This window comes from Platalea leucorodia (genome assembly GCF_965183815.1).
Source record: "Platalea leucorodia genome assembly, chromosome: 5".
Classification (NCBI taxonomy): Eukaryota; Metazoa; Chordata; class Aves; order Pelecaniformes; family Threskiornithidae; genus Platalea; species Platalea leucorodia.
The window spans coordinates 48,559,700-48,585,806 of NC_138827.1; the positions used below are offsets into that span (position 1 = coordinate 48,559,700).

The 26,107-nt window shown below is 63.1% G+C and overlaps 1 protein-coding gene across 1 annotated transcript; it reads right to left on the reverse strand.

The window, feature by feature from the left end:
• Nucleotides 1–8,584: 8,584 nt before the first annotated feature.
• On the reverse strand, nt 8,585–23,758 carry CRIP2 (cysteine rich protein 2). Its single transcript, XM_082312813.1, has 8 exons — nt 23,634–23,758; nt 13,697–13,791; nt 11,649–11,706; nt 11,040–11,180; nt 10,794–10,862; nt 10,260–10,354; nt 9,907–9,964; nt 8,585–9,798 (listed from the first exon to the last, which is right to left on the reverse strand). Exons 1-8 carry the CDS (start codon nt 23,674–23,676, stop codon nt 9,731–9,733), a joined length of 627 nt encoding a protein of 208 aa, XP_082168939.1. The 5' UTR covers nt 23,677–23,758; the 3' UTR covers nt 8,585–9,730.
• Between the last annotated feature and the right edge of the window lie 2,349 nt (nt 23,759–26,107).

Here is a 26,107-nt window from a genome sequence, read left to right on the forward strand (position 1 = left end):
GCCACCCCCCGGCCCCCCTGGTTTAGCCTGGCCAGCCCTGCTGCGGGGATGTGCACACCTTGGGCTACCCCCAGCCTGCTTCCCGAAGGGGTGAGCCAAAGCATGGTGTCAGCACGTGGGGCACTGTGCAAACCTATGGGAATTACAGCGAGCCAATATCAGGGTGAAGGTTGCCATGGGTCAGTAGCCCCAGTTTCTATGCCCCCGCCAGGGCTGTGCATGCATCCTGCTCATCACCACTGTCCTGCTCTCATCCCATCAATCAGTGGGCATGCACAGCAGCAGGGCAGCACAGCAGAGCCGTCAGCGGAGGGCCCCCGGAGAGGAGGGAGGAAGGGCTGCAGGCACTCCCGGAGCACGGCAGCACCTCGGGAGCCCGTGGGATGCAGCCTCTTTCTCATTTTACAGGGAGCAAGTCCATAAACACTCCTAATGCTGGTGTGTGAAACCCATCAGCACGCCGTGGAGGGGAAGTAAACCGAGTCCCCACCAGCCCGCGCTGGAGGGAGCTGGCTGGAAACGCTGTGGCAGCCCAATGCTTGGGGTCACCACTCCTGATATCCAGGGTCCCCCCGGGAGCCAAAACCATGCCGTGACTGTCTGTGAGCTGTTTCGGAGTGGCAGTGAGCAGCAGCCAGCTCGTCCCTCTGCAGCAGGACGCTGCCCACGGTGCCATGCCCACAGACATGGGCAAGGGCAGGCAGCGGGCAAGCTCTGGTGCTGGGCAGAGACGGCTCCAGGGAGCAGCAGGAGAGGGGCAGGGGTGGTGTCAAAGCAAAGCCAGGTCCCAGCCCAAGCATGCTTCAAAGCAAGGTTCACAGCCTGCCAGGGAAACAACCCAGCCAATGCCAATGGCAAACAGCCGCCTCAGCAAACCACAGCATTATCTTATCTGCAGACCTTGTTCCAGCTAATTTAACCATTAGAGCAGAGCACGCCTCAGCTGTCTGTGCCCTCTGATAGGAATCTGTGGGTGAGGCTCCATCCCAGAGCATCAGGCGCCAGCACGCCCCAATGGCATAGCAACAGCCCTCGGAAAAACCCAGGCTGTCCCATTTGTTTGTTTGGGTGGCGTTGTTATGGCCAGGCTCCCCTCCCTGGTCCCTTAGCGAGCGCTGGCAAGAGCCAGCACCAGTTCCCCAGGTCCATCTGCAGCAAATTTGGTGCAAGGTCCTCACGGCCCTCAAGGGCCCCCCCAAGACTTTCCCGAGCTCTTAGGGCAGGGTTGCAAGGCGAGAGCGCCCGGGCAGGCTGGAGCTGTGGGCACACGCTGCCTGCCCAAATATCCCCCTCGAGCAACTTGGCCCCTGGTGGTTACTGGAGCAATGACCGGCATTTTAGCAGGCAGGGCGGGTAACATAAGCTGATTTGTTTTGCTAACATAGCAAGAAAAAACAGCTATTTCCGTGTAGCAAACCAGCCCATCTGCCAGGGCGGCAGGTCCCGGCTCCCCTCCTGCCCCCTCTCGCTGGAGCGGGGCAGGGACTCCCACGCTTCTCACATCACGGCCCCCCGAGCACGCTTGCACGGGGGGGAGCTGATGCACCAGTGAAGGCACAACCCGGAGGCAGGCAGCACCCCAGTCCTAGGGTTAGAACACCTCATCTAATTTCTTCCCCAGCTCTGGATCCTCCCGAGCTGGGTCCCCCACTGTGGAAAATGTGACTAAGGAAAATCCCGGCGCGGCAGCAGGATGATGTGCTGGTGGGGCACATGGGGCAGAAGCGGCTGGAGCCACAGCCGGTGTTTTCCCAGTGCTCACACAACTGCAAATCCTGCAAAATCTCCCTCCCTGGCTGTATTTCAGCCCACACTTGTGCAAGTCAAGGCCCCGCTCAGCCAAGACAATTTGTTGTCAAATATGCTCTACCCAGCCCAGCACGGGACTCTAATTAGACAAGAAAATTATAGGGTGGCTCGAAAAAAGCCCGGCAGAGGCTGGGGGGAGCTGCCAGACACATGATCCCATCAAAAGGCCCGCAAGATGCCGGCGCCGCAGCCCTGCGAAGCTGCACGGGGTACCCCGCAGCAGGGGGCCGGCATGCCCCGCCACCCACTTGCCTTCAGTCACCTCCGGATTTGCACGTGGCTAATCCCATTACCGGCCGGCCGGGAAAACAACAGCACGAAGACAGCTGTCAGGGCAAATTACACCCTAAGGAAAAACTCTGGGGTACGTCTTCATAAAGCTGACAGGCGGCCGACGGCTGGGCGTAATTGGGAACAGGACGGCAGCGGGAAAGGCAGTGGGGGAGCTGGGGCTTGGGGAAGGGGCTCAAAAGGGCCACCCTGGAGGACACCGGCAGGGCAGCCCAGCACGCTCACCAGCACGCTACCACTGGTGCTGTAAAACCCCAAAGCATTTGAGCCTGTGAAACACGCTTGCTGCCGTGCCGAAATCTGTGCTCGCTGTCCTCCTGGACGCGGTGCAGAGTCCGTTCTGCCGTGAGCATGGGCAATCGCGTGGCTGTTTTTAGCAGAAACTGTAAAAACATTTCCAGCCCGGTTAAGGCAGCTGGCTGCCCAGAGCAGTCACTTGTCAACCTCAAGAGCCAGGGCGTGAATGATTATCACACAGTTAATATTACACTGCGTAAGCAATAATAAACACAGGAGCCCCGGGGCCAGCTCCTGGCCCGGCAAGGCACTGCCGCGCGGCACAGGGACTCGGTGGGGACAGGGTGAGCCCTGCTGCAGGGAGAGCGCGGGGCTGCCCGCGCAGGGCCACGCCGGGGATGCAGCTGGGATTTCCATCTGTGGGACAGAAGAGTGCAGTAGCTCTCACCCGCCTCTCCAACCCCTCCAAGTCCGAGCTACATGGAAAATCTCCTCTGATTTCATCCAGACACCATTCCCTCAGTCTCCCCGAGTACAGTCTGGCCAAAGTCTCCACTACCATCTGCTCTTTTCTGCAAGCTTTCCATTAGCGGCAGCCCAAGGAAACCTCCTGGCTAAATCCTGCAAGAGTTGGGTTTGGTGCATTTTCCTGGCACAGCCCTGGCTGTTTCTGTTGTGGCTATCAAATCCAGCCAGGATCATCAAGGAAGCAACGCCCGCTGCTTTGGGAAGCTGCCCAGCACCCGTGAGGCATCGCCTCTGCCTGCCAGGGAGATGCAGATCCATGCTGGGGGCTGGCGGGGAGCGTGGGCACAGCTCAAGGGCTGCTCACAGGGGACCAACGCCAGGGACCACCTCCCCATCCCTGCCCTGGTGTGGGGCACTCGCCTGGTGGCACCGTTTGCCCTGGGCTGGGTCCAGGCTGTTGATGCCAAAGCTTTCATTCCTGGTTAAAAATTCACTGGAGGTGAGGTGAAGGGGTGCAGAGGTGTTTGCTCTCTCTGTCAGCACTCTGCTCAGCATGGTCACGCCATGGTGGTGGCACAGGGAGGGGAGACGGATATAGCTGCTCCGCTCTGCCTTTCCCAAGCAAGATGGAGGGTCAGGACAGAGCAAGAGAGAGGAGAGCGAGCAGAGAAGCCGCAGGTTGGCACACCCATTAGGAGCGTGCACGCCTCTGTCCCACCAGCACAGCTATTCCTCCCCCAGCAAGCAGCCCCAGAGCACTCCAGGAGCCCCCCCGAGCCCCAGGGCGGTCCCCCGGCTGCTCACCCCACTGGGAAACTGGCTGGTGATAGAAAGGCTGCTGCAGGGCCCAGCCTGCATCCTGGGGGGAAATTCCCTTGTGGATGCCCCCAGGCAGCACCAAGCCGCTGAGGGATGGAGCCAGCACCTTCCTCGCCAGTGCCATGGCCGGAGCCTGCACCAGCAGCTCTCCCTGCGTCACAGCCCAGTGCACTGCACTGGCAGGGGGATTTACAGCCCAGATCCTCCTCTGCTTGGTTTCACGCTGTTCCTCCTTCTTCATCCCTGCCTGCTCTCCTACACCCTCTCCAGTATTTACACGCAGTACTTTAACCTCCCCCTGGGGCCAAGCCAAAACCCGACCAAGCCAGGGAGAGCCACACCACTGACTTCAGGGAGTATCGGAGCCGGTTCTTGGCCCTCGTGGAAGCAAGCTGTGCTTACTGGGTCGCTTTTAATACCTCATCTTAAATCACATCTTCCAGCACTTCGTCCCTTTTGGCTCCTATTTATTGACTTCCCAGTAAATGCTTTAACTCTGTCCTGCTTCACCACCCGGCTGTGCTGCTCCAGCCCCTGCCATGGCAGAGCCATGCTGCCAGCCACAGCCGTGCTGTCCTGCCATCTCCCCGCATTTTGGGAGCCCTCCACACCGCGACGGTTGCATCTCCTGTCCCTGCACGGACTAGCTCAGATGTTGTAGCACAGGACTGCCCTCGTCATTCCTACCCCCACCAAGTCCCTCCCTGGTGTTTTCCATGTGTGCAGCCTGCTGTGCCCCTCTGGGACCAGCCTGTGTACACTCGCCAGTCCCTTTTCTGGGTCACTGCCCACAGCGGGAGCGATGCAGCCTCGTTTCTGGTGGCACAAGCGCCCTCAGCCTTCTGTTGAGAAACACCACTAGGTGACAACCCTGCTCCTCCCGCAGCTGGGGGATACCCGGGCTGGCACCCATCACCCAGACTGCCCTCAAAACAGGTTGACCACCGGTGTGCCATGGCAGCTGGTGGGATCCCTGCCCTGTGCCCAGCAAGGAGCTGCAAGGCACGGCTCCCTGCTGAGCTCCGCTGGCTGCCAGGAAAGCTGGGAGCCGGCAAGGGTAATTGCCCAGGACAAGTTCACAGGGCTTGGGGGATTTCCAAGCAAAGCTGCATCTACTTTGTTCTCTATTTTCCTCCGTACCCTGGAGACCATGTCTGTAATCACCAAAGCCCTCCAACTTTTTTATCCCACTAGCAAGCCCGAGTTGAAATAAAATAAAATATTTGACATCCCTGAGGGGAAGGATGTTTTCCAAGCCTCAAGTAAAGGAGCATTTTCAGCTCCCATAGGCCTCCCAAAAATAAATACAAAAATGCACCAAGGATTAGAGGCCAGAGCTGCCTTCTCTGCTCAAGCAAAGTGCCACTCTGCTGTGTCGGTGCCCCAGTCCCCACACCGACCCGGCAGTGCAGGGACAGCCCTAACCTCTCGGTGCACACCCAGATAACCCCACGTGGGATCCTAAAGCCCCGCTACATCCTTCAGCTTCCTGGTCTTAACATCCACCCTGCGGGTACCCGCTGTACCTGGGGGCGACAAGGGGTGTCCAGCCCCCCTGCCACATCAGGGCGGAGGGACAGTAAAGAGACATCACCCACCTGGAGCCTGAGCAGCCGGGTTGTGCCCTTTGGGGTAGCAGGAAGCTGTGATGGATGCAGGCTTCCCAGCACCGCCTTGCACAGCGGAGCTGAATTTTGTCTATTTTTAATTTCATTGCATTCCCCAATAAAACTCTCATGGGGAAAAGAAAATGTAAACAAAAAAAGAAAGGAGAAAAAAAAAAAAAGCCAGCCTCAAAACAAAATAAAATCCTGTGTTTGATGGCTGCCGCCTGGGAGCGGGCAGCAACCAGGATGCTGTACCTGCCCTGCCCTATATCCCTTCACACCCAGAACTAACCCAAGTACCAGCCATTGGGGCATCCCCTCCCATCCCCGCCACCCCAAACTGCCTTCCTCCCTATCTCAAGACCACTGGCTTAACTAGTCCCAGCAGCCCTGCATCAGATCCTTCCCATCCCACCCTGGCCATGCTCTCGGTCTCAGGTAAGGCGCCGGGTGTGCCTGGCTTCCCCCTGCAGCGAGCATCCCACCCGGAGGCGCTGGGGAGGGAGCCTGCTGCGTGGCCCCCCATCGAGAGGCCAGGGCCAGTGCCCACAGCGAGGATGCTGTTAGGGCTGCTGGCCGGGCTGGGTGCACGGCATGGGGCCAGGTGGGTGCTGGGGAGGGCGAACCCCTGCTGAGCTGCGGGGGGGGGGTGGAGGGGAGGAAAATCGGGCTGTGCAGTCATAGAATCATAGAATGGTTTGGGATGGAAGGGACCTTTAAAGGTCATCTAGTCCAGCCCCCCTGCAATGGGCAGGGACATCTACAACTAGATCAGGTTGCTCAGAGCCCCATCCAGCCTGGCCTTGAGTGTTCCCAGGGATGGGACATCTACCACCTCTCTGGGCAACCCGTTCCAGTGTTTCACCACCCTCATCGTGAAAAATTTCTTCCTTATATCCAGTCTGAATCTGCCCTCTTTTAGTTTAAAACCATTACCCCTTGTCCTATCACTACTGGCCCTGCAAAAAGTCTGTCCCCATCTTTCTTGTAGGCCCCCTTTAAATATTGAAAAGCCACAATAAGGTCATTCCCACAGCCTTCTCTTCTCCAGGCTGAACAACCCCAGCTCTCAGGCTTTCCTCGTAGCAGAGGTGTTCCAGCCCTCTGATCATTTTTGTGGCCCTCCTCTGGACCCTCTCCAACAGGTCCCTGTCCCTCCTGTGCTGAGGACCCCAGAGCTGGACGCAGCACTGCAGGTGGGGTCTCACCACAGCAGAGGGGCAGAATCGCCTCCCTCAACCTGCTGGCCACACTTCTCTTGATGTGACCCAGGATACGGCTGGCCTTCTGGGCTGCGAGGGCACATTGCTGTCTCACATCCAGCTTTTCATCTATCAGTACCCCCAAGTCCTCCTCCACGGGGCTGCTCTCAATCCCTGCATCCCCCAGCCTATATTGATACCGTGGATTACCCTGACCCAGGTGCAGGACCCTGCACTTGACCTTATTGAACCTCATGAGGCTCACACAGGCCCACTTCTCCAGCCTGTCCAGGTCCCTCTGGAGGGCATCCCATCCCTCAGGCGTGCCAACTGCACCACTCAGCTTGGTGTCATCTGCAAACTTGCTGAGGGTGCACTCGATCCCGCTCTCTGTGTCATTTATGAAGATATTGAACAGCACTGGCCCCAGAATGGACCCTCAGGGCCACCACTTGTCACTGTTCTCCATCTAGACATTGTGCTGTTGACCACTACCCTCTGGATGCAACCATCCAGCCAATTCCTTATGCACCAAACAGTCCACCCATCAAATCCATATCCTTCCAATTTAGAGAGGAGGATATTGTGGGGGACGATATCAAAGGCCTTACAGAAGTCCAGGTAGATGACATCCGTAGCTCTTCCCTCGTCCACTGATGTAGTTACTCCATCATAGAAGGCCACTAGGTTGGTCAGGCAGTCGGGGTCCATCGGGGAAACTCCCTGCTGCAGGAGATTGCTACAGGCTAGCAAAAAGGTTGGCATATTAAGCTCATTAATTAATGATGGTAAATAATGCTTGCAACGAGAGCTGGATTTGTGCCAAGGGTCTCACCAGCAGCTGCACTGGGTCCCAGACGGGCAATGGGGATCCCCCACCCCAGCACCGCTGCTGCTATATGGGGCAAACTTGGCAAAGTTTGGCTGTGAGGGCCCAGCTCTCTGCTGTGCATCAGGGAAGGAGCCGGCAGAGCGACACCACTGATTTACGCAGCAGCCTTGTCCCCTAAAGCATCAGAGGGGTCAAGTCTCTATAGAAACCCCACCAAAACAGGAACACACACAGCCCATTCCCTGGCTGGGAACCACACTGCTGAGCCCTCCGTGCCTGGGAAAAGAGTGCGTGCTGCTGGGATCACTGCCGGGAGAGGGAAAACCAATGGCTCCCGCGCCGGCTGCTGTGCCAGCTGCCCAAGCCCGGGGGATGTCACTGCGGCTGAATGCTACCTGCAGGCACAACGCACGGGCAGAGCCAGCATTCCTGTTCTGCAGTGCCCGCTGCGTTTCCTAGCCGTGCCTGGGCAAGGAGCAAGGCTGAGGGCTGTGGCCAGCACCCACCCACCCCTCTGCCACACGGTGATGGAGCAGCTCCAGGCCTGAGGCTGCTACAAGGATGCAAGACATTGCAGGGGGCACCAGGTCCCTGTTTTCCCCAGCAAACGGGGCCTGCGGGGTGCCTGCGTCCCTGGGGGGGCACAGCCAGCAGGCAGCCCGACCGGGCTCTTGCAAGAACCTGACGGAGGGGACAGGCCAGAGCAGCGGTTCCCAGAGCCGGTGTTTGCCTTGGCAGCCCCAGCCTCCGTGCCTTGCTTTCCAGACACCGATCTCCTAGGGGGAATAGCTGGATGTCTAAAACCAGGCCTGGCAGCAGGGCTGGTATCTGGCCAGGGCCATGGCAGCTCCCAGGGGTTGGGGGGGTGGGGGTGGACCGTGCCCCGGCATTGCATTCCTGCCCCGCTGCCACCAGACGGCTTTCCCACCGGCAGCCCTGCTCAGGCGCTGAGCCGGCTCAGCAAGCTTAGGCTAGGGGGAACAGTGTGACCTGCTACACAACATCCCTCCATTAGATTTCCACCCTGCAAAGCCAGGGAGGATCCCATCCCATCCCAGCTGCAGGGCCAGCACAGCCTCCAACAAGCCCATCCTGCTCACAGCCCAGGAAGCGGCCATGGCTTGTGCTACACTGAGAGCAGCTCTGGCCTGGGCAGCTCGGGCTCAGCTGGGGCTACGGCTGCTCTGTCTTGCCCCAGGAGGAGCCAGCTGGGGCAGGACCATAGCGGCAGGGTCCCCACACTGTCCCGGGATGGGAGGGATGCTGCCTGGCGCACACAGCTTCCCCCACCTCCGCCCAGAGCTGAGCCGCACAACACATCTCTCAAAACCTTTATTGTCAGCAAATAACAAACGTCAGCCCCGCGGCGGCACAGGGACCCCAGAGAGAGCAGGGTGTTGGCACCCCAGGGCTCGCCGCCCCGGCCGGTCCCCTGCACTAGCCCCCTCCCCGGCCTCCTGTGCAGCAGCGGGGCTGGGCATGCACGGGGGGGTGGTGGTGGTGAGACTGGGGGGCACATGTCATTCTCCAAAGCGAGGGGCACATTTACAACTGCTTATAAATAAACAACAACAACGAGAAACCTCCGGCTCTGGGAAGCAGGCGGGTGTCCCGCCGCCGAGCCGCCAGCCCAATGCGCTCTGCCCTCCGAAGGCGGGGAGCAGCTGACTCCCCCAGGGCTGCAGCCGCTGGGTGCCCCCGCCGGCATGGGCTCTGCCACCATAGGGGACCAGGCTGGGGGGGGCCACCAACCCAAACCAGCCAGCAGAGCGGGTTGGACGCCTGCCTGGGTGCACGTACAGGGATGCCCTGAGGGTGCAAGGATGGGGATGCAGGGAGGTGCCAGACCCTGCAACCCCAACGGCGGCTGGGGTTGGCCGCGGGCCCCAGGGAGAGCGAGAGCCAGGGCATGGAGCCCAGGAAGGGCCAGGAGAAGGGCAGCGCTGCCAGATGGGCCAGAGCCCTCAGGGGACCCGCACGTCCCCAGCAGCTGGCGAGGAACAGGGCTGGGCACCCTGACCACCAGCCCCCATCCCCAAGCGCCGCAGCACGCCTGGCCGGCTCCATGGCCCTCAGTGCCGGGGGCAGCAGGGAGCAACCCCCGTGGTGGGACTCCTGCCACCACCTTCCCCCTGCTCTCAGCCCCTCGGGTGCCACCCGCCGTCCCCTGCACACAATGACATCCCCACGCCCACCCTGCTGCCTCCTGCGCCTGGGGGGCTGGTGGGAGGGCTGGGGAGGGCAGAGCGCATTGGGAACCACCAGAGACACCTTCTACCTTTGCCTTTAAACACTGAAGCTTATATTAGAGACTATGATATATAACCCGGGGGGCAGGGCCGTCCTGCCCGGAGTAGAGACAGCAGAGAGAGCACAGCTCCGTGGCCAGCCTGGCGAGGGTCTGCTCCGGCTGTGAGCAGCAGGTTAGTATGGGGGCACAGAGCGGGCGGGCACAGGGATGCCGTCTAGGGCTGGTTCTTTGCCTCAGGGTCTTTGTCATAGATGTAGCTTCCCACAGCTCCGGTGTTGACGCCTACACAGGGGGAGATGCAGGAGGGTGAGGACCCGGGCAGGAAGGTGGCATGCTCCAGGGAGATGTCCCTGGCCCGGTTCCCCACCCCATGCACCCCCATGCACTCACCCTTTGGCCCAAAGAGGATCCCGTAGCAGGGCTTGTGGCAGTACGGCTGTCCATCGTGCTGTGCGGGACAGAGAGGGAAGCACATCACCAGGGGCAGGGGAAAGGCCAGTCCCCAGGACACGTCCCCCTGACTGGGCACCTCTCCTGCTCTGCTCGTCCTCTGCAGACACCCACACCCCAGCACCCCCAGCGCTCCCCCAGGCTGCAGGAGCTGCTCCTGCCAGCCCTGCCCTGCCCCCTTGCAAAGGCAGGGGCTGCCCAACCTGCGCGGCGTGGCACAGCACAGCTCAGCCATGCCCTGCTGGCATCCCCCACGAGCACTGCCCGGGGTTCTCGGGCCAGGACACCCTTACCTCGGCGTGGCCCCCCGGGGTCAGTGTCTTGCTGCAGCGCTCACAGCGTAGGCAGGGACGGTGCCAGTCCTTCCCCAGCGAAGTCACCTTCTCAGCTAGAGCGGGGACAAGGAGGGAGGGTCACACCAGCCCCCCTGCACACATGCCGAGGAGGAGCACGCCCTGTGGGGCCATCACCTCTGCATATAAAATCCTGAGACAGCCCTCTGCACCCCAGCCTCCCGCATCTCTCCCACCCCTCTGCTGCCTCACAGGTGACAGCGGTTGGCCAAGGACAGCTATTAAGCCCACACCACCCACCTGGGAGGTGACAGCAGGGGACACGATGCAGATGAAGCCCTGCACCCAGGAGCTCCTCCAAGAGGACCTATCTCTGCAGGGTCCTCGGGCACATTCCTCTGTGCCCCCAACCCCATCTCTGAGCCAAAACTCCCTCCCAGACCCTCTGCATGCCCCAGGGTCCTGCACAGAGCCCCAGCACCATGGGGCCGTGCCACCCCAGGGCACGCACCCACTGCCCGCTTGCCACCTTACCAAAGTAGACTCTCTTGCCGCAGCGCGGGCACATGTTGGGCTCCCCGGTGAAGGTGGTGACACTGGAGGCTGGAAGGAGAGAGGGCATGGGTGTGGGAAGGAGAGAGACATCTCAGCCAGGACACACAGGTGCGGAGGACCCCCTACACACACCCTGCAACCGGCACCATCACCAAATGCGGTGGCTCTGGACCGGCTGAACGCCACAGCAGAGGGCGAGGCTGCCCATCCCGCCTTGCCCCTCACCTTTGCTGGGTCCCTTGGGAGGTGCGGCATTCACCTTCCTCTCCTCCACCTTCACCGGGTGCTCGATGGGTCCCGGAGCGGTCTGCCCCTCGATCTGCGGCTTCTCATAGATGTAGGACCCGGCACCACCAATGTTCACCCCTGCAGTGGGGCAGAGAGAGGCTGCGGTGGCCTGGGAGCACTCGGGGTCTCCATCCTCCCCCCAGCCCTGTCCCACCTCCCCCAGCCCCGCTGAGCCACAGGGCCACTGCGGACACTGCTGCACCTCAGCTCCAGCTTGCTTTCTCCTAATCCAGGCTTTCTCCAGCCACGTCTAGGATAGGAGAGCAACTCCACCTTCTGTTTGAATGGGAATTTGTTTTTTAAATATTAAAAAAAAAAAAAAAAAAGACAGCTGTCAGGACAGATCCCTCCCTCCCTCCAGCAGCTCTTCTCTCCCTCTGCACAAGGGGATGGCAGGGTTAGGACTGCAAAGTGTTGGCTTGATGCTCAGCCCATGCTAGCCTGGCTCCTGGGATGCTTTCGGGGCCACAGCTTCCCGCCAGCAGGGATGGGGGGACCTGGCCCCTCCTGCACAGCCACACAGGCACAGGGGTAGCACGGACGTACCTTTGGGGCCAAACAGCGTGGCGTAGCAGGGCTTGTGGCAGAAGGGCTTCCCATCGTGCTGGGGAGAGAGGGGAGTGTTAGGATGCTGAGTGGAGACAACGGTTCCCTCAGGATTTCTTCCATCCCCACTGGTGTTCAGAGACCACCATGGCCATGCCTACACCCCAAAATGCACCCAGCCCGTGGGTCTGCCAGCGACAGCCTAACCCCACCCAAGCACTCAAGGATTTTGCGTGCATCAAACACTCTGGCTGTTCTGCACGTGCCCTACCGTGGGGCTGGAGCACCGGCACCCTGCGGCAGTTCAGCTGAGAGGCCTCTCCAAGCCCCAACCCGGCGGGGTGCCACCGGGACCCAGTAAGGCATCACTTTGCCCGTTAAGCATCCTGCGCGCAGTCAGGACGTTATTAGGAGTACAGAGCACACTGGCTGCCACCGAGCTTCGCCTCCCTCCCTCGCCTTGGCCTGAGATCAGAGGCCCCACATGGGCACAGGTCCCAGCCCAGCTGCTATCGGCCCCGCTATCGGCTGGGGGCGATTATCGCAGGAAGGCATGAAGCAGGCGATAAGCCCTGGAGCTCCTCACAGCCGTTTCTCATGAGCCACTGGGAACCGAGTCCAAGAGAAAAGAAAGAGCATTTGTGGCTGGGGCAGGGGGCCAGCAGGGCTGCCACGCACACCGCCCCATGTGGAAAACCCACTGGGACCCCGTCCTCAGGCATGAACCCACCCCATCGTCTGCTCGGCTCCATTCAGCATCTCAGCCCTGCTTCGTGCCCTGCACTCCTGCCCTCCATCCCTTCTGCTGCAAGGCAAGGACACCTTGCCCAAAACGGGCAGGGCGGTAGCTGAGCAGAAGCGACGTCCCTTCCCTCGCCTCCCTGAGCAGTGCTGTGCCAAAGGCGAGGGCTGGGAGCGGCCGGGGGCAAGGCTGGGGGAGCGAGCAGGCAGCGGGCTGGCAGCAGGCAGCTGCAAAATATCGCAAGGCATAAATATCAGTGTGCTCGCAGTGTTACCATGCCGGAGGGGAAGGTAAACATTTAGCTGATCTCCCAGTGACACCTTTCCAACCTGGCTGGACATGCTGGCTTGAAAGGAGGGAGAAAAGCAGGGAAGGGCCAAATCCTGCTGTCGGTGCAGTCGGTGGGGGCTTGGCTGCTGTCCCCCATGGGAGCAGAATCTGGCCTTATATGGAGAAGCAGCAAATCCCCCAGGCTTAACCCAGCCCGCAGCACAGATCCACCCGTGCAGCCCCATCCTCCCTGGCAGGACTGGCCCCACTCCCCCCACAGGCTGATGGCAACCAGCACGGCTGTCCCTGCCACCGCCGCCAGCTCCTCAGCTGCGCCGGGTGCTAAAACCGCACTAAAGAGCTGGTGACACTCTGGCATGACAGGCGCTGTGCAAAACCCAGGGCAGCGGGTGTCACGCTGGGGCATCACACAAGAAAAACACAGTTGCTCCCAGGCCCGAGCACCTGCCACCGCCAGCACGGCACCCTCGCGCTCCCACGCGCTGGGCAGCCACGGTGGCATCGCACTCCAGCGCAAGCCCCAGGGCACCGAAAGCACCAGTGCTGAGCTAGCGTTGCCATGGCAACCCGCACATCCCCGATTTTTGATGTTTTTAACCGCACCCTGGTGCAGGCTCTCAGCACCCGCACGCCTTCGAAGCCAGCGCAATACCCAGACAAGCCTGCCGGGTGCACGGAGCTGCTTCAAGTGCTTGCTGGGGCACGCCAAGCCCCGCCTGGGAGCCCAGACCCGGGTGGCACAGCTGAGGCACCACACGCGGTGCCAGCACCACTCTGTGGCTTGCCCAGGACTGTGCAGGAGAGCTCGAGCACCACGGGCTACAGCAGCAGCAGCATTTGAAGCCACAGTGTGCGCTCCTGAGCTTGCGTGCCACAGGGACAGCCCATCTGCATGGCATCAGGTACCTGCCCCAGCCCGATTCCTGGGACTCCCTGCCTCTGGGGTGCTGGAGAGCCCTGTGGAGACCACCAGGCCACCCCTGCCTGGCAGCACAGCTCCCCCCGCAGCTCTTACCTCGGCATGCCCGCCCGGGGTCAGGGTCTTGTTGCAGCGCTCACACTTCAGGCAGAACTTGTGCCAGTCCTTGCCCAGGGAGGACACCTTCTCGGCTGCAGGGAACACGAGAGAGGGGTGAGCGACTGCCCAGCGCCTGCTAAAGCCCCTGGGGAAGCCCAGCTCCAGGCACCACAGGGGGCTGCGCTCGAGGGGGGCTGCTCATCAGCACACCGTGCAAATCAGCCACGCTGCAGGGACCGCTCTGCTGCAGCCCACAGGGCCCCCGGGGCCGGTCAGGCCATGGGCACGGGCCCCTCAGCCTCCGGCCCTCCCAGCGCCAGCTCCGCCGTCGCACAGCCGCCCTTTCCCACGTGCCAGTCCAGCAACGGTAGCGTTTGCCTTCCTACTCCCTGCGTCTATTTTTACCCGCCACGTTACCCAGAATGACCCTGCTCCCATTCAAATATTTGGCGTTACCATGCCCACCCCACCCATTTCGTCACGCTTCCCCCGCACACGCCCAGCCTCTCGGGCTCCCCAGCGCTCCCCGGGGAGCCTCAGCCACGGTTCCAGCCCTCAGCCGGAGCTGCCCCCAGTGCCGCTCGCAGATGGCAGACAGCCTCCAGTGTCACCAAGGACGGACGTTTGCCCTGGAAAACACCCGTCTCTTGGGCATGCGGGTGCTCCCCCCTCACCCCGAGTCCGGGAGCAGGCACAACATGCAGACAGGTATGTGGGCATGGTCCCTGCATTGCCCTGGAGTGCCACGAACCTGCGGAGCAACTCACTGCCGGCACCGAAAACAGTTTCAAGGCATCAGTGGGCAAATTCAGGGAAGGAAAATGCTTTGAGACAGGTTACATGAACGCACCTCCTCCGGCTGGCCCCGAGCTGTGCGTCTCCAGGAGCACCCCGGGAGGTAGCACGGGCTGCCAGTCCTTATCGTGCATCCCCGGCCTGCTGCCGTCACCCCTCCGTCCCAGCTCCTGGGAGGCTGGGCACTGCCCCGTGCCCCCCACCGATTCCCGTTCGCCCTCCCTCTCCCCTGCACATGTGCGGAGACAGCTGGAAAACAGCGTGATCCCGTTAAAGCCACCGTAAAACTAAATCAGAAGGGCCAAATAAAATATTTAACAAGCAAATAAAAGCGCAACTGGAGCCTGGCCCTGCTCTACAAGAAGACCTCCTCTGCGACGGCGGGTTTCCCAGCCCTTTTTACCCCCCGAGGACCTCAGCAAATGTCACCTGTTTGCATCAGGTCAAGATGGGGGTTAAGAGCTCCGCGAGGGCAGGTCCTGGCTTCCAGAGCCACCCTCCTCCCAAGGCAAACAGCTGCGCCTGGGGCACGTCACAGGGCCAAGATAAGCTGAAACAACTGCCATCACCACCCAAAAAATCAGCCCCGGTGCAAAGCAGGGTGGCCGGTGGCGAAGGAGGGCAGCGCGAGGGGACAGAGCCGGAGCCATCGCACTGGGGTGCAGGGGAGAGCCCCGAGAGCATCCTCAAGCAAGCACGTGGGGGACAGGCTTGGGGGACCAGCATCAGCTGGAAGCCGCTCTGAACCGACGTCCCAGTGATGCCATGCACGAGTCCAGGCTGTTGGACCAAAGCCCAGGCGGGAGCAGACGGCAGGGTGAAGGGGTGACCCGCTGCAGCCGAGGGGCTGTGCCTGCCTGCTGAAAGCTGCCAGGGCAAATCCCTGCTGGCCCCCAAGCCCGGGGGCTCAGGAGGGCTCCTGCTTCCCCAGCCCCTCGCAGCAGGCAGCACACGGGGAAGGGACCAGGGCCGGACCCTGCCCTCCCCTTCCTCTGCAGCCCTGGGCCAGCCCTGGGGGCAGAGGGCCAGCCCCAGGGCACACAGCCCCCAGCCCCCGCAAGTGCTCCCCAAAAGTGAGGGGCACACAGAGGTCCCAGCACCCCGCTGCCTTGGGGCTGTTGCAGGAGCCCTGCATCCCCCCAGCCCTTTCCGGCAGGACCGGGTGCCTCCCCGGGGTGACCAGGGAGGGAAACGGAGCGTGATGGACTGAAAGCTGAGCCAGGGGCTCGGGGCCAAAGAGCCGCTCGGCTTTGTCACAGCGGATGCACAGCCAGGCCAGGCTGCGCTTCGGCTGCGTCACCCCCGGCTCCCCCCACCGCCCCAGCCCAGCGCCGTCGCGGCCCTGGGTACAAAGCAAGGAGGAAACTCCGGGCGGATGTTTTCCGGAGGCCATTGCAATTACAGCCGGCCACAGCCCACACCAGCTCCTTCCTGCCCCCGCAAGATGAGACGCCCCCCTAATGTCCCTCCCTCCGTAATATTTCAGGCAGCTGTAAATCCCTGCTGCTCCCTGACAAATGCACCCCCCCGCCAGGGCATCCCTGGGCCACACAGAACGAGAGGGACCTCGCTGGCACCCGCAGCCCCTGGCAGGAGACAGGGCAGGAGGGGGCCAAGTGCACCGTCCTGCTCCCGGGCATGGGGACAGCCCAGGAACCGCAAGGGCTGCCCCTTGCCCAGGGGTGGAAAGGCCACGCCAAGGCTGATCAGGCATCCTCTGGCTGCAAACAAGGGCTCCCAGGGGCCGCGGCTGGGGCCGGCACAGCTTGCCAGGCAGCATTGTTCGCGCCGAGCAGAGGAAGCAGCTTGGAGCCACCCCAGCCCATTTCCAGGGCAGCGGCGTCCTGCCCATGGCCACGCTGCCCCATAAATCACTGCAGAGGGAAAGCACCAGCGCCTGGATTTCCTGTCACCCGGCCACATCTGCATCAGCTCCAGAGGAGAAGTCTCTGGCCACGTCCTCCCACCACAGCAGAGACCCCTGGGCAGCTGCTGGGAGGAACCCCGCTCCGTACCCCCCGACTCCAGGGGGGCACCCCACCATCAGCACTGCAAGAGCAGCCTGGGGCGAAGCAGCACCCGGGCTCTGTCCAGCTCTGTGCAGGGAGCGTGGGATGGCATGGGGCTCCGGCGCAGGCTTTGCTCAGCTAGATGTCACACCGCACCCAGCCTCCACCACCGAACGCCATGCCCCGCCACGCCGAGCCACGCCAGGAAGGGACGGGCCAGCGCCCGCGTCCTCTCAGCATCACACTGAGCGCACACACGTCCTGCCCGGCTTGCTGGATCCCGCACCTACATGCTCAGCCCGTGGCAAAATGCTCCCCTCAAGCCTGCCAAATTTAAACCACCCATGCAGCACCCCCTGGGAAGGGCAGAGTTAAGGGTACTCGGCTGCAGGAATTTGGCCTCTGCCAAATGTGTGTGACTCAGGGTTTGCCTGCCCTGGGTTACCCAGCTCGCTGTGGCGGGCACCGGGTGCCCATTAATAATAAACCTCTCCCCTAGGGGAGATGGCCCCGTGGAGGAGAGGTGGAGGCACGGCCGGGTACGTGGCCAGCTGCAGGACGTAGCCATGGGGTGGATTTGCACCGCGCAGGGGGTGCAGCCCACGTCAACAACCAGAGCCAGGGAAAATCAGAGGGCAGGAGCAGGAGAGCGCCCGAGGGGGCTGCCGAGGCAGTCTGCTCCCTGCGGCTCTGTGGCAGCCCCACCCTGGAGACAACGCAGCTCATCCCCTAATTATCCGCCGTGCCTGGGCAAGGCAGCTGGCGCGGGCCAGAGGTGAGCGCATCTTTTCGGGGTGGGAAGGGAGCATCCCTCCTCCCAGCCTCGGCGTCGGGGGCTGTGCCGAGCTGGCTCCGGGCCCTCACACAGGTATTTCCACGCTTGACGTCAGCGCTGCTTCCAGCTGGAGGCTTATTCAGCAAAAGCAACCGTAGCTGCAGCCGCGTCTCTGCAAAGGGCTGGGCTGTGCCCCATACATCCCACCGCAGCCCTGGGAGGATGCAGAGAAGGGCCGACAAAGCCCAGTCTGGTGATAAAGATGCCAAATCCCCACACGGACCCAGTTACAGGCATCCCTGGAGGAGAGGGATGCTGTCAGACCCACCGCAGATGTGCTTCAAAGCAGTCGCAGGCACAAAGGAACAAACGAGAGACAAGTGCAGGGAAAGGAGCCTGGTAAATGGCTGGAAACAAAGCTGAGAGCCCAGGCAGCCGGCAGCCTCATCCCCTCCCCAGCCCCTCGCAGCGTGGCCGGGAGATGGAAAAGGCAGAGGGACGGCTTAAAGATTTCCTGCCATGATGGGCTGTGCCAGGCCGTGCCGCTAGCCGTGGTGCCCTGCCGGTCCCCCACCTTCCCATGTCCCCCATCCCATCCCCTCCTGCCCTCCTCGGGCATGGCCATGCAGCTCCTCTCCCCCGTCACGCAGCCGGTGCCGACGGTTACGCCGCACTGTGATTTTGTGGCCAAGATGTATGTATATATTTAGCTCCCCCGCAGCAAGGCGAGGCAAGCCCTCCAGTCCCAAGCCGCTCGCTGGCTGGGCTGCCTCCAAGTGCGCAACAAAGCCAGCTCAGTACGGCCTCGCCGGGGAGCGCAGCCGGGGCGGGGAACGAGGAATGCCCCAGGAGGGGGGTCCCGCTTTCCAGGGCCTCGCTTCCAGCCGAGCAGAGAGGCGAGGTCTTCCCCAGGACCCGAGCCCCCGCGTAGCTGAGCCGCTCAGGCGTGAGCAGGGGTTGTTTGATTTCCAGCCGCAGCCCTAATGCACAGCATGGCTCCCATCCACCCCGCCACTCCCTGCCTCTCTGCCGACAAAACCTCACCTACTGCAGGCACTTTCCTGGCCGTGAGCCTTCAACCTCCCCCTCTGGTTCACGGGGCCAGGGCAGCCTCCAGCAAGTCCCTCTCCGTTTTCCATGGGGCTGCTGTACTTCATCAAGCAGTGTCCACCTGGGATGCATCCCTCCGGCTCCGAGGCCGGGCAGCTCGACCACAGGTGTGCTGGGAGAGGACCAGCAGTGTTTCTTGCCAGGCACTGGGTTCAGCCACAGCTGAGCTGAACAAATCAGCTGCTTTCTTGCCACGGTGCTGACCCACATTCAAGGTGTTGCAGGCAGGACCCCCGGTCAACAGCAGGAATCCAGGCAGCCTGCAGCCCTCCTCTCACCCCACCTCACGGCGAGGGGCAGAGTGGCCAGCGGAGAGCCAGCCGGGGCACGGGCAGGCACACGAGCAAAACCCCTCCCTGGGTAACCGCTGGTCCAGAGCACGGTGTTCCTTCTGCGTGCTGAGATACCATCGCTGGCGGGCAGCACCCGGAGGATGAGACAGTTTCCTGGCCCGTGTCAGCGAGAGCAGGGCTCAGAGACACGCTGGAGCAGCCAAGCCTGCCTAAGTGCCCCTCCAGCCCTACGGCTCCTCACCTCCCCACCCTGCTGGCTCCCCACAGCCACGGGGCACAACCAGCTCCAAGCAGGGTTTGGCCCAGGGCTGTGGGCAACACAGTGTGAACAGAGACAGCAGCAGGAGAGGATGCTCGGGACCCCCCTGGGGGCCGCAGCACCGGCGCTCCCCACCGGCAAGTGCACAGCAGGCTGGTGGGAGAGCTCTCCCCACCCACGAGGCCCGACCTGCCCCCACCATCACCTCCCTGGTTGCTTCAGGGCCTCCCAGCCCGTTGGCAGGAGCAGTGGGCACCACCACCCCACCACAGCCAAAAGTGGCACCATGGCACATGCCCCAGGTTCCGTATTTGATTGCAACATTGCAGTGACAGATTTTCCATTACCTCTTGCTTGGGCGTTCCTGCTCCGCCTTTCCTTGCCGTTCTTTTCCAGTCCCATCACCTGACCTCTCCCCAACCCTGTGCTCCTGACAGGGAAGGAGGATGGGAACACAAGGAGCTCTGCCCAAGACCTGCCCGGGACCCGAGACGTGGGTGCAGAGCTCCACAAACCAGACACCAAACGGAGTCACTCAGGCCCAGCCGGGCTTGCAGAGAGCTGCCTGCCGCAAACCCCTGCCACAACCCCCGCAGGCACATCCACGCGGATCCCTGTGTCCCACAGCAGCTGAGCCCCAGCTCCCTGCAAGGCCGGCAACTGCCCGTGAAGGTGCACGCGAGATGCCGGCACTGCACCGTGCAGGAGACCCAGCAGCTCCACCAAAGCGTGCACTTCACAGTCAGCGAGAGCAAGGGGGCCGAGACCTGACAGCGTCCCGTCCCACCCTCCCACAGATAATTTTCTATAGCTCGCACTATTTTCCTGAGGGAAAAGCTAATGCTAATCAGCCCGTCCTTCAGCTTCCCACAGAGGCATCCCCGCCCTGGCAGGGCCCTGCGCAGGGAGCAGGGAACTGGTGCAGCCTTAGTTACCATTCTGCAAGGTCCACGCACGCTCCGAGAGCAGCCGCCCCAAGACATCGGAGCAGGCAGTTACCCAAGGAGCCCAGCCAGCCTTCGTGCCGCCAAGCCAGGGGCCGTGCCGACGCTGACGTGCCGACTGCTACACCGGCTGCGCTTGAAGAGCCGCCTCCTTTGTTAGCGATGGCTGTAATCGAAATACAGCCCTCCTGCCTCTCCTGCCCGGCCGCTGGCGGGCCACCGTCTCCCAACAGCCGGTGTCCAGAGCCAAGGACAGCGGTTACTTATTAATTGCAGAGCAGCTTCTGCAGCTTGAATTTCTGCAGGGCTGACCCACCGGCACGGTGCTCTGCAGGGAGAGCACCCCACACCTCGCTGCACCCCGTGTCTTGCTGCACCCCTCTCCTCTGGCATGCTCGGGACGTCAGCATGACAGCGGGGTCAGGCATCTGCTGCAGGCCCCTCTGAGCACGCTGGGCTTGGACGCTCCTTGCTTCCCAGCTGGATGGGTCCATGTCCTTAGTCCCCCTCTGGCACCCCACCAGCAAACCATCCCCAGGGAGCAGCTTTGCTGCTCCAGCTGCAGGCACAGCCAGGACAAGCCCCGGGGCTACGGGGTGACTCCCACGTGCTTTTAGGATGCCACTTCCCAAACAGACAGCGTAGCAGCCTCCCACCGGCCCTCAGACACCCCAGCACATGCAGAGAGCTCCCTGAAAGCTGCCCGCCAACGGACCCACTGCACGTGTGCTTGCCGCATCCCTGGGGCTTTCGTCTGCCTCGCACTTAGGATGGGAAAACAGGAAACCCCCTGCCGCTGCGGTCCCCCGCAGTTCCCTGGGAAGAGAGGACAGGAGGAGGAAAGGCTTGGCCAGAGCTCCCGGCGACCCTGCAAAACTCATTTAAGGCTAGCGATGCAAAAGGGAGCTGGGGAAATGCGCGGCAGTTTGGCTTCAAGCGACTCTGGTCCCTCCGGCGCTTCCTGCCAGAAGAGATAACCCAACCCCAACCCACCGCCACCTGCCAGCGCGGGATGGGAACCAGCCCCGGCAGCCGCCGGCAGCGCTGCTCCTCCGGTTAAACATTCACTTCATCCCTCCAGCCTCCACAAAGCAGGAAAGTTAGCCCCAGCCGCCCCTGGAAACAATGTCACAGACCTCAGCCTGCTTTAAAAAAAAAAATAGAAAAAAAGCCAGAAAACTATTTTTATATTTCCCTGTGCTTTTTAAAGGAAAAAAGCTCATTCTGCAGCTCAGGAAACGCCCACATCCTCCTGACTGCGCAGGGAGGAGCCCGCTGGATTTTTCCAGGGAGCATGAAGCAACAGGCAGGCTGGAAATGACTTTTCCATCGGTACCCACGATCGTTGGCGTTGGTCAGCCGCTCAGGCACCGCGCGGGGCCGGGAACGGGACGCGGTGGCATTTCTCACACATGACCCACGGCTGCAATCCCAGGCATTCGAGAAGTTCTAGTTGCCAGCGTTCATTCAGCACAGGCGAGGAGCGCTCCCGAACAAGCGGGGCTTTATAAATCACCTCCCCGTTAAGCTTCGGGCCAGCCGAGGAATTCGCAAGCGTTACCAAACCCCGGGCGCAGCGCTCCCATCGCCTTCCCACCGAACCACGCGGTCCATCGGGAGGAAACCCCAGGAGCCACGTCCCGGAAAAGCGGCTCAGAGGTTGTGTCCAGTTTCAATGCATAAAATAAACGGACCCGGGTTTATTCTGCTGGAGCCTCTGGGCGGATCCTCAAGGAAAAGCTCAAGGCGTTAGCAAGGACACACTCCAGCCTATCTTGGCTCCAAGCACAGAGAAGTTTTAGGCTCACTCCCATTTCGACTCACCTCCCGGTCTCTCTTAGGGGCAGTGGGGGCCACTGCTGCCACCGGGCACCTGCCTCCTCCCTGCCTGCAGGGCCAGGCATCCCCCAGGGGGGCAGGAATGGGGAAGCCAAGGAGCAGCAGAGACCTGGACACGGACCACTACACCGACAGAAACCCACCCGGGCAGAGAGAGCTAGCACGCAGCTGGGGGCACGGGGTACAGCACCATTCCCCCCCAGACCACATCCCTGAGAGACCCGCAAGTCCCCCAGCACATGGGGAGAAAGAGCGAGCACGGGCACTGCTGGGGGCTGGCGCTTCACCTCCTGGCACAGCCTGGCCTCCTCGGGCAGCGAGGCGGGGGTCCCTGAGCCCGGCCCCAGCCTCCCACACACAGGGCAGGCTCATCCCCGGAGCGAGAGGAGTGACTCTGACCTGGGGCCAGTGCCCAGCTGGCTGAACGGACACGCTATTTTCTGCTTAAAAAGGAAAAGATTCACACAAGGAAAGACATCCAAGGGGCCAAGCCCTTCCCACCCCCACACAAATAGGTTTATTTAAAGGAGGAAGACAGCAAATTCCTATTTCTCTGTGTTTACTTGGAGATGGCCGGAAAGGAATGAAAGCACCAATGCCTCAAACGCTCAGACACCATCAGGACCCTTTGGTATTTCTCCACCAAACAAACATGCTGAGGCAGCAGGGGCTGGACCCTGAAGCACCGGAGGGAGACGAGCAGAGAGGGGTGCAGGCAGGCAGCGCTGGGCCAGGCCAGGCCAGCTGGACCCCGTGGCCAGCAGGTCGCAGGAGGCAGCTCGGGCTGGAGAGCTGGATCATCCCCGGAGCCACCCTGAGCCTGCAGTGCAGCCCCGGGGATGCCCACCCCGGGGATGCCCACCCCGGGGCCAGGGGGGTCAGGTCGCTCCCTGGGAGGCTCCGGGCTGGGCACCGCCGTGCAGCAGGGAAGAGGGCTGGGGCAGGCTCCTCGGGGAACGGTGGCGAGGCACCAAGGCAGGGGATCAGCCATCGCTCCCACCTCTGCCCCTGGCATTTTCTGCAACCTGGGTGGCAGCGCTCACCCTGGGATGCCCAACGGGAGACACCCCAGCCCCGGTTCCCAGAGATCCTGACCAGCCACAACCCCGAGCAGGGCCCTCGGAGACCTGCAGGGACTCGCTGCTGCCCAAACCTGGCCCGGGCTTGCCGAGATGGACCTCTGAGCCCAGACGCTGCCTTTGAAAAAGTCCCGTAGAAACCCCAGAGCATTCATTAGCTCCCCCCGCCGGGAACGGCCCACAGAGGGCTGGGTGAGAGGCGAGATGGGGAGGGGTGAGCGGCGCACACCTGGAGCGAGGTTTGCAGGGAACGGGAACAAATTGGTTGGGAAAAGGTTTTGTTTGCACCTGCCGCCGCCTGCTCCTCCGCACCGAGAGACCCCCGGGCTCATGGGAGCCCCCTGCCCAGTACCCGGTCCGTGTCGGATGGGCTGGGTTGCCCTGTGGCCCAAGCCAGCGGGTACACGGGGACGTGAGCCCCCCCGGCACCAAAACAGGCTGCGGGCACGCACCCCGCCCAGGACTCCTCACCCCCTGCTTCACCCCCTCAGCCCAGGGAGCAGCGGAGGGTGCCTGGGACCCCCCGCCCCAGGGCCGCCCGGCAGCAGCCCCCCGCGCCGCCCGGGGACGGGGCCCGGGGGGGCAGAGCCGGGGCCGCGGCGAGCGGGGACCCGGGGATGCGCCGGGCGTGGGGACGGCGGAGCCGGGGACGCAGCCCGGCACCGGGGAGGAGGAGGGGAGCCGGGGATGCACCGGGGCTCGGGGAAGGAAGGGGGAGGCAGGGATGAGCGCCGGCTCCGGGGTGGGGGAGCGGGGACGGAGCGGGGGTCCCGGGGATGGGCCCCGGCTCGGGGAGGGGGACGCGGGGCCGGGCCCCGGGGATGCGCTCACCGAAGTACACGGTCTTGTCGCACTTGGGGCACTTGGATGCCATGGCGGGAGAGCGGAGCCGAGCCGAGCCGAGCCGCGCCGTGCCGTGCTGTGCCGCGCCGAGCCGCGCCGTGCGCCCCGCTCCGCCCGCCCCCGCCCACCGGCCCCGCCGCCGCCCGGGGGGGGCCGGGGCGGGGCTGCCCGCCGAGCCTCTCCCCGGCCCGGCCCGGCCCGGCCCCGCTCGGCTCGGCTCGGCTCGGCACGGCGCCGTCCCCAGCGCGGCAGGTGCAGGGTCCCGGCCGGCGGAACCCCCGCCCGGGGCAAACCTCCCCTGCCCGGTTCCCCATCTCCGACATCCCAAAGGATGCAAGTGCTCACGATGCCCCTTTCCTGGGGAAAAAAAAAAATAAAAGTTGGAATTAAGCAAGGCGGCTTGTGGGTTTTTACCAGCTCCGCGCCAGCGCACGCCCGAGCAGCGGGGCCGCCCGGCCTGTCCCCGGGCCAGTCCTGCATCCCTGCGGGCTGCCACCGACCCCCAGCCCCAGAGCCCCTGCGAGAAATGGATCAAGCACAGGAACCGTCTTGCCCCCTCTTTCAGGGACAGCTAAGGGACACTTCGCCCCCTCTTTTAGGGACAGGGGAGCCCCTGGAGGGGTGCTTTCAGACTCTCAGCACGCACACAGAGCCCTGCAGGGTTAGGCTGGTGGAAGAGATGGGCTGTGTGGCCGCAGAGGGGTGTGCAGCCCGTTGCTGTGGTCCTTCAGGGTGGCAGACTAGTGTCTGAGGAAGCCCAGCACCAAATGCACTGGCCAAGAGACCACCGGCTGCATCCTGACAGCGGCCGCCCTCAGAGAGCCTGGCCCCAGAGCGCTCAGGGCCACGGCCGCACAGGAGCTGGTTTGGTGGGACGGTGCCCGGGTGGGGCGGAGGGCACAGGGGCTGGCAGCACGCAGAGGGGGCGGGCAGCAGCCCCCTGCCCCGGGAAGCGCCACGCCTGTGCTGGGTATTCTTAGACACATTTTTTCCGGATGGGGTAACCGAGAAACCCAGATTAAGTAGCCGGGACGACAGGCCTGATATGGGAGACCTTGGTGGGGGGACGAGGGCGAGAGGCCCTGGGGGAGCAGAGATAGCAGTGGCGGCAGGCGGGCGAGGGGAGGGAGGAAGGCACGTCTCCTGGCGGCCTTGCTAGCACGGCATGGCACGCATGGCATGGCACAGCATGGCATCACGGGGCAGCGCTGCCCATCACAGGCACGCCATGGCCCCAGCGCATGAGTTGAGGGTGCTGGTCCGGGGGCCAGCCCCAGCAGAGGGGCTCGGGCATCTCCCATCCCATCTGCAGGGTGAGCAGACACACTCACTGCCCCGGCACCCTCAGCCCTTCCCTGCCATAACCCCGCTCCGGCAGCGCGGGCTGCCTTGCCACAGTGCTCAGCAGCCCCCTGGTTCCCGCCGCCATTTTGCTCCGTTGCCATGGAAACGCCCATGTCAAAAATCCCTCCAGCTGCCGCTGCTGCAAAGGGATGCTCAGGAAGCCACGAAGCAACGCCGAGGCAGGAATGCCAGCTTCACCTGCTCTAAAACGTGCCCCATGGTGGGGTGCGGACCTCCTGCACCAGGGGAAGCCCCTCTGTGCCCGGATGGCCGTATCTTGCACCACGGGGCTGCTGCGGGCAGCGGGTGTGTGGGAGGGGGTATTCAGGGGAGGCGAGTGGGGCGGCAGGGCCCTTGGCTGGGGTGCTCCGGGGGCTGCACCCCAGCACCGCCACCCCGCAGGCTCGGGCCGGGTGTTGGTAAACAGGAAATCTGCTGCTCCCGAAAGCGAAGCCGTTGCATTATTCATCAGCCGGCCGCCTGGCTCTCCTCCGCCGCCATTGTCATCTAATTCCTCCTTTCTCTGCCGGCAGCTGGTGCGGCTGCCAAGCGCCCGCCCGGCCCCAGGCACAGGGACAGCCCTGGGAAGGGAACCCAGGGCTCCGGGATGGGACGGGGTGACCCCGGCCCGCGAGTGCAGGGAGCCGCGCAGGACGGGGATGCGTGACAGCGGGTTTATCCACCGGCCGCGCACCCCGCCGGGTTGGAAGGACCCAGGCGTCCCCGTCACTCTGCGCCCAGCTGCTGTCACAACAATGTGGGGCTTTGTGGCCTGCGGGGTCCCTGCGCGGGGGCAGGTGGCGGTGGTGCCCCCGGATGCCCTGGCCCCGGGGTGGCTGAGCCCTGCGTGCCCCAGGATGGAGCCAGCGCGCCCAGGCCCCAGCCGGCGGCCACCCCCGGCGCCGGCAGCCACCGGGGCAAGGCAGGAGCTGGGGATTTGTGGAGCTATTGATTTCTGGGAGGCCAGCTGCCTCTGCCGGCACAGCCCCACAGGCACGCGTGTGGGTCCCTCTGCGGTACCCGGTGCGTCCGCTGCCCTGAAGCACCCCACGGCAGCAGGCAGGTGCCAGCACGGCACCAGGAGCATCATCCCCGCGCCCGCAGCGGCTTGTCTCCTG

What these genes read in the sequence shown, in the direction of transcription:
- CRIP2 (XM_082312813.1), bottom strand. Translation starts at nt 23,676, where the DNA reads ATGGCATCCAAGTGCCCCAAGTGCGACAAGACCGTGTACTTCG. An exon ending in CGACAAGACCGTGTACTTCG is followed by an intron (nt 13,792 to 23,633) that starts GTGAGCGCATCC and finishes TGTTCCCTGCAG; the next exon opens with CCGAGAAGGTGTCCTCCCTG. An exon ending in CCCCGGGGGGCCACGCCGAG is followed by an intron (nt 9,965 to 10,259) that starts GTAAGGGTGTCC and finishes TGTCCCGCACAG; the next exon opens with CACGATGGACAGCCGTACTG.